The 10,876-nt window shown below is 39.0% G+C and overlaps 1 protein-coding gene across 2 annotated transcripts in view; it reads right to left on the reverse strand.

The window, feature by feature from the left end:
* The window catches only part of NLK (nemo like kinase), a 138,653-nt gene extending 129,263 nt beyond the window's left edge, over positions 1-9,390 (reverse strand). For both annotated transcript variants that reach the window (XM_081346589.1, XM_081346590.1), the window contains exon 1: positions 6,745-9,390. In XM_081346589.1, the coding sequence (XP_081202715.1) occupies positions 6,745-7,202 (458 nt within the window). In that variant the 5' untranslated portion in view covers positions 7,203-9,390. The remainder of the gene's footprint in view (positions 1-6,744) is intronic.
* Positions 9,391-10,876: the final 1,486 nt, after the last annotated feature.

A 10,876-nucleotide genomic window follows, 5' to 3' on the forward strand; every position in this document is an offset into this window, starting at 1 on the left:
TAAAGTCTATGCCCCTGAAACAGTAATATATACATATTAAATACTCATTTGCTCTTGGCTCTGCTGGTATAAGGACACGTAAAGAGGGTCAACTGTAATATATTAATGTTTTACTAAGGATTAAATTTTAGCAGCAAAAATTCCAGAAGCGTTAGGTATACTTGTTCTGCATTGTTTTAAACTATGGTTTAGAAAGATAGGTTATGCAAATATCTGCTTTACATTGTTTGAGTATTTTTAATAGAAAAGTAGGATAAAACATTCTAAATCACTTTTAAAGTAAATTGAACTGGAAATGTATTAAAGATATTAAATGTCTAATGTTAAACTTCTTCTATTTTATGTTATTTTCCTAAATGTATTTTTATTTTTTTAACTATTTTTTTTTTACTAAATTTACTAAATTCATGACTGCCCAATTAAACAATGCGAGATAGTATACAAAAAAATAACTCAAAAAAGAACCACATAATGTTAAAACATATACAATATATAAACCTATATGCGAGATGCAAAATATAAAATGGTGATCAGCACCATAATTTTTAAAAAGAACAATCATAAGGGAACTCCACTCAACTAGCCCCAAACAATTGGGGAAAGTCTTATCCGTAGAGTTGTGGACTATCATACAGAGATCATTCCAGAGAAGAGGGGCAGCCATTCAAAAGGCACCCTTTTTAGATCCCATAAGTGGCAAGATCTAAAAAAAAGAGGAGACCAGGAACATTCCTTTCTTGTGAGAACTAGTGAGGCAGATAGATGTTCTTGGGTTAAGATAGACCCAAGCAACCGAGTCCTATTTTCTGTAGGGTTTTAAAGGTGATAATCAGTACCTTGAATTGCAACCAAAGCCTACGTTGCACAAGTATAATATAATTACCCACGCTGCTGCATTCTGGACCAATTGATGCTTCTAGATGGTCTTCAGGGGCAGCCACACATATTGCATGTTGCAGAGTTCAAATGAGAAGTGATTAAGGCATGAGTCTTGACCATGAGCAGGGCTTCACATCCCAGGAATCAGCACAACTGGGGAACAAGATGCAGCTATGGAAAGCCCCCCTCCCCTGGCCACTGCTGCCACCTGCTCTTTGAGTCCAAGAAAAAAACCACAGACTGTGTACTTCAGGTCTGAATGGCACGGGTCCATTCATCAGGGACCAAATATAAAAATAACATTTGCAACTTTCTTTGCCAGCTTCCGACAAAGTCAATGGGGAAACTGGCAGGAAATTGCAAATGGAGATCATGTGAGGTCTTTGCTTAATGAGCTATGGTGCTTTGCTTAATAATGGTAACTGGGAGTGCCAGAATTGTCATTGTTAAGTGGCACGGTCACAGGATGTTCCCCTTTACGACCACATTGCTTAGCAACAATAATTCCAGTCCTAATTGCCATTGTCAACTAAGGACTATCCTTATTGGGCTAGATGACTGAAAAGTGTAGGTTCTGAGGTTTCTAGAAGTAAATCAAAGCATGGGTAGACTCTAAATGTTTTATCTACCAAAGAATTAGCCTTTAAAGTGCTATTCTCAAAGTGCATCTTAGGAATAAGAAATCTGCTTAAACTTCTGCCTGTTGTGACATGGCCACAAACTGTAATAGTCAATTCTTTTAAATTTTTGCTTGCTCCATCAGAAGGCAATTCACTAGTATTATCAGGAGCATCATACTCTCCAGAAAACACAAATCTTCCAAGGTTTCTTAGTGCTGAGCACTATGAAGCAGTACTGTACCCAGCGCACAATACTTTAACTGTTTTGCCATTCCCAAGAAAAAAGTGTATTTATCACAGCAGAATCCAAAGAAAACTGGCTCTTCAGCAACCAAGATAATACCATACTGAAAACAATTTCACTTCAATGGCTTCTTGGAAGGATTTCACAAATGCTACAAGTATTTCACCCATTCCAAATTCCTGAGGATTCTTCTTTTTAATAAACATAATTAAACATAGTGAATATCAGCCTGCTTCATTTAAAAAAAAGATTCTACGGTAGAATTTCCAACCAACGAAGCCTCAAGTAAATTGGTGTAGACTTTAGTAAAAATATTGTTAATATTCCTATTTTTATACCAAAAAAGATCTCCATTTTTTAACATGGAGTCCCTGCGGATTTTATTCTGCTAGTCATTGGTGATTATACGGGATGGTGCTCATCTCTGTTTCAAGGTCATTGAGCCAGCGCTGTCTGAAGACATTTCCACGGTCATGTGACATCACGAAGTGCTGTTACCTTCCCACCAAAGTGGTACCTATTAATCTACTCGCATTTGCATGTATTTGAACTGCTAGGTGGTGAAGAATTGGGATGAGGACGGGAGCTCACCCCATCGCATGGCACTCAGGTCTCAAACCTGAGCTGCCGGCTTTCCAGCCAACAAGCCCAGCATCTTAACTGCTGAGCCACCGTGCAACCTATTTTTTTTTAAATGACTGTTATAAATTGAAAAGTGGCAAACTGCACTTGCTTGTTTTTTGTTTTAGCTTATTCTGAAATACACAAAATGAAACTGATTTATGCTTCTGTAAACAACTGTGCATTTTTCATACTGTATACAACTACAATAATCAGTTTCTCATTATTTCCCCAACAATCAGATTCAGCCAGAAGGGAAGCAACATTGCCTATAATAGCAAAACCAAGACAATACTCTGGAAACACACTCAGTTGACCAGCAAGAGTCAACTATATGTGAAAAACTGCCAAAACATTAACACAACATCAGTGAACTGGAAAAACAGTGTGTGCAACAAAAGATCCAATATTAACACCAGCCACTCAACTACAGCACAGAAGACTACAACAGAAGTACCAACACTAATCCTACCCAGGGAGTCTTCAAAATGGAACCTTCCTTATTGCTTTTGAGAATGTAAAAAAAATGGCAGCAATCTTTTTTTCAAATTTTTACCTTAACCTTTTTCAAAGTTCATTAAAACAAACTAAGCATCAGTAATTGAAAATTTTAGCCTCCTTAATATAGGATGGATTTAAACAAAACCACACCACAGCAGTGTATAATTCTGTAATTATCTAAAATCATTCAATAATATCATACAAATATAAATATTACACGGCTGTTGGATTCAAAACAAATGCTCAATAATTCAGATTTATTTTCCTCGGGAGAAGGGCGGTATATAAATAAATTATTATTATTATTATTATTATTATTATTATTATTATTATTATTATTATTATTATTATTATTATTATTATTATTATTATTATTATTATTATACTCCATCAAAGGATAATGGAAAGTCCACAGGCATCATTATGAGAACTTTCCAATGGGTCCTAACAAGCAACTCTTATATACAGGCATATGATTTCAAATGTTGAAAACAATATATAACAATCACAACTAGTAATCACTGATAACTCTACATTCGTGGAAGATAATATTATGGTCAACAACAGCAGGATTGTTGGTGTTGAGTATGGTGTCTTGAAAATCAAGTTGTAAGTCTAATCAATAAATAATACATTTTAAAACTATGACTCTGAACAATCTAATTTAATTTGAAATTCAATTTAACTAACAATAGATAAAATCTCAACAGAGTTCAGGATATCCCATATACATGAGATATACATTATCCCAGTGAAATTATATTCAACTCCACAGAAACATAACATTTTCTGAAGTAGATTTAGCCTGTATTTATGCCACAGTGCAAATATTCCAATACTGAAAAAGTAGCTCTTATAAGTGGCTTAATAAAGTGAAAAATAAAACTATTATATTTGCCATGCTTAAATTTTAACAAACTTGTGGCACTTTAAAAAACGAAAACCTCAGACCCATTTTACAAGCTTTCAGTCCCCTATAGATTACTTCAAAGATACACCACACATCTTTGTTAGAGATATAAAACCAATCCTGAACACAAAGTCCAATTCTCATGAAGGTGGTAAAATGTGCACCAGGGTTTTACCATCTCAGACTGCAGTTGAGGACTCACATGACTGAATGGTAAATGTCACAAAGAACAATCCTGAACCTACCGTACTTGCAAATATGTCATTTCTCTAAATGTAGAACTAATCCTTTCAGCATACAACCTCTGAGTTCATATTTTAAAGCTGAGACACAGTATTCTTTAAACTAAAAAGAGCAGTGTTTGTTTATATATGACTATGTTGGCAAAATTAATATAATAAATCTGGATTATATGGAGAAAAAGAAAACTTTCTATATTTATCTATTTTAAACCTGATGACCAAAGATCAAGCAAACAAAGTAGGTAGAAAGAGATTTAAATAGATCCATCTGATAAAGTGGACATGATGCATGAAAGCACATGTGAAAATAAATGTGTTAGTCTCTAAAAAGCTACAAGGCTCTTTATGTTGACTTTGCTACAATGGGGTTTGCACAGATACCTCTCTAGTAACTTTTCAAAATGTTTTTAATTAAACATTTTATATTTTCTGAGCAGTAATTTTTAAAATCATACTTTAAATTAACAGATTTTATATGTTATTGCCTTTAAGTTTTTTTAAAACTATTGAATTTGTATCCTAATAAATTTGTTTTGCTAAAATATTCTCAATGTGAATATATAACATACCAATCATTTTAAACTGCCCTCTAGCAAGCCAAAGCATCTGGATTAAAAATAATGTAAGCATTTTTTTCAACAGACAGGAACCAAAAACAGCAAAGACCTAGAAAACTAAAATATATAAAATTTACCAAAGTTCACTTTCACAGCATTTAATAAACATGTATAGATCTGAGGGTAGCATAAAATAAACCAAGTAAGATAAATTTTGGAAGAGAGTGACAATCTATTTTAATTTTAAAATTCTCTCTTAATTTCAGGATATAAGCAGCAAATACATTGGACAAAATTTTCATTTGTGATGTGGGAAAATTCACAAATTGAAAAGCAATGCATTTATTTAAGTTTTTAAATGATGAAACCTGTTTAAGCAATACATTTGCATATTTTCAGTCACCAATCTAATTTAAAACCAACTATGCTTTAGCTGTCAAAACCACTCTGTTCCAAAGCACTCAATTACAATACATATTAATCCAGTGAATCATAGCATTAATATATGCAATGGTTTTAGTTCAGCGCTGTCATAGCATGACAACTAAAGCAAGCAAAGCATTTCTTAAAGGACAAAAGGCATTTTTTGCTGAATCAAGAATTGTTATTTTGGTAGTATCAGAATACAAAATAAAAAAGGAAAGCTTTTTGGAATCACTACTGGGCCACTGAAAAGCTCGTCAGCTGTCTAATTTCTGACTGTTTTAAATAAAAATGAACATTTATTCATGCACATATGGCTTCATGTCTCAATATAGGAAAACAAGTTAAAATATGTATTCCTATAAAAGATAAAAAGGAAACATTTTATAAAAAAAATCTAAATGCCTTTTTGGTTAATACTTGGTATAATAAACAAAATGTGAGGGAAGTGACATAAATAACTTTTTTTTCTTTAAAACATATATCTATTATGAGGGGTAGGCCAAGCAAGCAAGGAACTATTAAATCCTGAAATTCGTACAAATGTGATATAAATACATTCCTTTTACAGAGTACATGCAGGTTGTGCCATGGTGACAGGATCATATCCAACCAAAACAGGATGGAATAATCCATTGGGTGAGGCATAAAGTACTGAGATCACAAATTAAGAGTATACATTATGTGCTATTACAGTGGAAATGCAGGCTCCAATCACCTGCCAAGACCAAAGTCTAAAATATATTGTTTCCTATACCTCAGCTAGTCACTAAATAAAATAAAAAAAATAAGTTCAGCTGTTTTTATTTGTAATTAAAAACAGATGTATGAAATGCTAATTTTTCTATGATAAAAGCTGCAGGAATAGTATATACCATAGCTTGATTTTATAAACATAAGACTTTTCTAAAATAAAATGTTTTTTTTAAAAAATGTAACCATGCAGCATTCAACTTGAAGTAATGTTGCAAGGTAGGCAGTAATCTTATATAGATAAGATAAGATAAGATAAGATAAGATAAGATAAGATAAGATATCCATAACGAACCATGATGACTTCAAAATGACAAGTGTTACATGACACATAATTAGACAAGTCACTAAGTTATGAACTATTCTGATGTGATAAGTACAGTATTATAATCATATTATTTGTATAAAGACATCATCACAGTATACACTTGTCATCATCCCCTCCCCCACATAAATATATTATTTTGCTTCAATAAGCTACATGCCACCGAATTCAGTGGGACTTCTATATAAACTGAGACTCAAAGGATGACACTATTAAGCTAAAGTTACAGTACTGAAAAAGTTTTGGCAAGTCAACTTCCAAGCATACAGACATGGGTAACATGCTGCTGGAAGACAAAAATTACCAGCTTCCAACCTTCAAACTGGAAAAATGTTTAGGGACCTCCTTCAAAAATATTGGTCAATCAAAAACAGTTAAATCCTTATGGGGTGCCAATGTTGGTGTCACTGGAAAATATCATAAAATTAGTCATTTTGATGTATGCTATATTAATAGAAAGATTTAATTTGCCTTCATTATATTGCTTTAAAAATATTAAAGATACATTCAAACTGAAGTTTTCTATATCACGTCCCTTAGCTAGCCTTATAATACAACAGGTCTGCAGGGGAACCTGTTGAAAAATCAAGCACTCCAGTCTGAATTACAATATATTTTGCTGTGGCTTAGAAACAACTAGACTACAAGAGCTTTGCTCCCTTTACTCACCAGACAACACCAAAGGCTCCATATCCAATAGGCCTGTCTGGTTCAATATCCAGTTGTTGTTGTGAATGATGAGTATGCTGATGATGGTGCGCTTTAACTGCAGCTGCTGCTGCAGCTTGTACCTGAGCTGGGGCTGCTGCTGCTGGTCCAGGTGCTTGACCTGGTGCCGGGGATGGAAAATATGGCTGCTGCTGCCCCGGATTTAACATGGCGGCAGCAGCTGCTGCTGCTGCTGCAGCTGCCGCCGCTGAAGAGCTATGTTGCTGTACAGGATGTACTGCGGCTGCAGAACCGGAGTGCAAATGGTGTTGAGAATGGTGATGGTGATGGAGATGAGGAGGGGGAAGGTGAGGAAGGTGATGGTGGTGATGGTGGTGGTGACCTGCTGCTGCTGCAGATGTACCGCCATTGTAAGCCGCCATCATTTTTGCGCTGACTGTAGCACTACAAAGAGACATTCAAGATGATGCCCTCTGATTGGATAACAACTGGGTCAAGCTGTCATTTGGCCACAAAAATGAAGTTTACTACACTTTCATAAACAAGTTGCCCACCTTCAAAAACATGGAGCTCAACAGGCCTTTATGTCTTCATCAATTGAGAAAATGGAGGCTTGTATATGTGCGTATGAGCATGCAATAAACCCCCTTCCCCCAAGATGGCTGGTGCAGTTGGTACTAAAATGCCATACCTCCTCCACTTCTTCTGGGCCAGTCTTGAAATTTCAACTCAATCCCCCTCCCCTCCAAAAAAAGGATGCAAGTTCACCCCCCTAAAAAATGTTAGGAGTACTGACAAACCCACCCCTTCCATTCCCACATCCTTTTCATTTATCTTGTCAAAACATGTAGGATGCTGAAGGCCTTCTACAGCTTTCCTCCTTTCTGCTCTCGATATACATCCATCTACCTTTTATATTAAATTTGAAAATACATGAACAACTTCCACAGGATTGAACAGGTCAAGGGACATCAAGTAAGCGGAAATGAAAGTTTTCAAGAGTAATAAGGGGAAGAAAATTAGGAAAGAATGGAAGACTGAGACTGACAAATATGAAGGGGGGGAAACAGAACAAAGGAAGTAAACTGAAGATTTAAAATTTGGAAGTGAAATAAGGCTATTTAAATTATCAGTAAAGAACAATGTTACAAAAAATTGATAGAGAAGATTAAGGGAGGAGCTAGTGGCAGAAAATAGAACAATGAAAGAACAAGAGAGAAAACAAGACTGCAAAAAGGAATGTGAAGCAATCAGGTAAAAGTATGACTTTTAAAAAAAGTTATTGTAAAGAATAAAGAACATATAGGAAAAAGAAGGAAACTACAGAAAAACAAGGAAAATGGATTTGAAATGAATGGATTTTAAATATTTAAAAGTAATAGAATGAAGTGGCAAAAACGAGGCCAAATTCTACAAGACAACCTTGCAAAAGTGAGAGGAAAGAAATATAAGTAAAAACTGTTAAGCAATTGAAAAAAATATGGGAAATATCAAAGAAAAAACGGGGAAACAGAACACTTTAAAAAGGAGAGAACATTAAAGGGTGCAAAAATATAAGAGGAAATAATTTCTTGCTTTAAGAAAAAAAAGTATGGGACGCAAAAGCATAGATACAGACAGTGTACTAAACATAGATGAACAGCATACTTAATGGTTGAAAAGAGAAACTTTTTTTAAAGCAAATGGAAAAGCCTGCTGTCCGGGTATGTGTAAAAATAGGCAATAAATATCAAAATGGGAAACAGAAGCGGAGGAAAAGGAAAACGCGGTCTTGAATTAAAGGTGAAGAAGACCCGATAAGGGGGAAAAAAAGGCAAGGGGGAGTTGAAATTTTCTGAAAAAATCTAGAGGAGGATTTGAAGTGCAGGAGATACTCTTGTATGTTAAAAGGGTCGGGAGAGTAGCATGAAAACTGGAAGAGAGAATGAATGGAAAGCCAAGAAGGTAGCAATGAGAGAAGAAAAGAAACTGACAGTGCTAGGGGGAAAAAAAACAGGTGACAGAAAGGAAGGAATGGGATGGACGAGACACGAGAAAGGGGTGACAAGAAAAGCCAGCAGAAAGAGGAAGCACCCAGGGACGCTCCTGAGACTCCTCAGCCCAGTCACCCAGTCCCTCCCCCGAGCCTTTTTCCTAGACCCGTCTCCTTTGCTAGGTGGGCGCTCTTGCCTGACAGCCTGACCCAGTGCTTGTAGAGAGAAGAAAAAAGGCGAGGCGAGCGCGGGGGAGATGGAGGGGAGGGAAAGGGGGGGGGACGGGCGGGCGCGGGAAAGGCGGTCGGTGAAAGTAGCAGCGCGTTGCCTTCGTCACCGGTGGCGTCTACAGACCCCCCCACGGCGGAGAAGCCACAGGCGGGATGAGGATGGAGATGGAGGAGGGAAGAAAAGGGCGGGGGGATGCGGGCGGGGGGAGCGCCTCAGCTGGGTCCCTCCTGAGGGGGGGGCGCGGGAGGGATGAGGAGAGAGGCGGGCGGGCGGGGGGTCACTCAGGGCCCACAGCGCCGCCCCACGTAGTCGCAGACGGCGCCCCCCCCACGCCTCCTCCACTGGCAGCCGTGGCCGCCTCCTCGTCTTCCTCCGTCGTCCCCTCGGGCCGCCCGACCGGCCGCCGCGACTCCTCGTCGCCGCCGCCACCTCCTTCTCCTCACGGGAGCCCCAGAGCGGAGCGTAGAGCGAAAGAGCGGCGGGGACGCGCATGCGCGCGCCCCGCCGCCCTTCGCTTAACTCCCCCCCCCCACACACACCTCGCCTTTCCCATCACACGGACGGCGCGCGCGGCATTCGCGCTTGGGGCGCGCGCGCGCATCCTCCTCCTCCTCCCCCCCACCTCTGTCCTTCCAACCAATCAGAACCATCGCTTGGAAGGCTGCGCCGGAGCCGTCTCGTCCAATCCCAAAGAAGCGGTTCAACCCACACAGCGGGACTCGCCTTCGACGGCTGTCAGTGCTCGAAAAGGATCAAAGGCGAGGGGTGGGGAAAGAGCCTCCGCCTTCCAGCCAATGAAACACGTCCTTCTCCGTTCTCGGTCCCACCCTCCACGTTCTTTTTGCCAACGAGACCCCGCGAGACTCTCTCACCTCACGCAACCCTCACCTAGATTTTTAGTTCGCGGAATGCAAAAGGAGGAAGTGGGCGGGCCGCTGAAGACTGATTGGTTGGTCCCGCCTCGATTTGAAGGTTGATAACCAATCGGAAAATGGAGACTCTGTGACCGAGACCAATAGGGGCTCGGAAATGTTTTATTTTATTTTAATATCTCGGGCACGAAGAGTCGAGCCCCTGCCACGGGCTTCGTTTTAAAGGGACCCAGAATTAAATTAAATAAATAAGGGAGCGCCTCTACATGACTCTGAGTCTAGCCAATCGCAGAAATAAGAGGCGGGGTCAGCCGAGGACATTGCCGCCACGGTGGGAAAAGCGGAGCCGGGATTCCTTGGCCGGTTTCGCTTGCGCATTGGCGGTTGACGAGGAGGGGCGTGGCTGAGCGGGAGCTGTGAAGACAGGCTCGGCAAGGAGGAGGATCTCAATGAGGAAGAAACTTAGAGCAGTGTTTTTTAAACTTTTTCTCTCAGGACCCTTCCCACTCTTAAAAATTGTGGAGGACCCGAAAAGAGCTTTTATTTATATGTGTTATGCTTATTGATAAACTGGGAACTACTCGTGAACTGGAAAAGAGCTATTGTAGTTCACATCTTCGAAAAGGGGGGGGGGGAAACAGACCCAGGAAACTACAAAGCAATTAGTTTAACAATACCTGGGAAGATCCTAGAAAAGATAATCAAAAAACAGATCTGTGAACAACTAGAAGCAAACAAAATCATAACCAGAAGTCAACACAGGTTTGTTAAAAACAGATCATGCCAAACCAATCTGATTTAATAATAATAAAAAACCTTTTTATTGTCAAAGTACAACATGTGTACATTGAGATTAGCTGAGCCTCCCCCCCTGCTCTCTCCCCCCAACACAAAGTGACAACAAACCCTCCATCCCACCACACTATGTGAACCAACTACATCACACACTGGCCTCCCAAGTCAATTCTGCATAAGATTATGTCCCATTTAAAAACCTAACAGCCCACGGATAAAAGCTATTTTTCAGCCTGTTGGTACGGCTGGCTATATTCCTAT

Source organism: Vipera berus (genome assembly GCF_964194415.1).
Source record: "Vipera berus genome assembly, chromosome: 1".
Classification (NCBI taxonomy): domain Eukaryota; kingdom Metazoa; phylum Chordata; class Lepidosauria; order Squamata; family Viperidae; genus Vipera; species Vipera berus.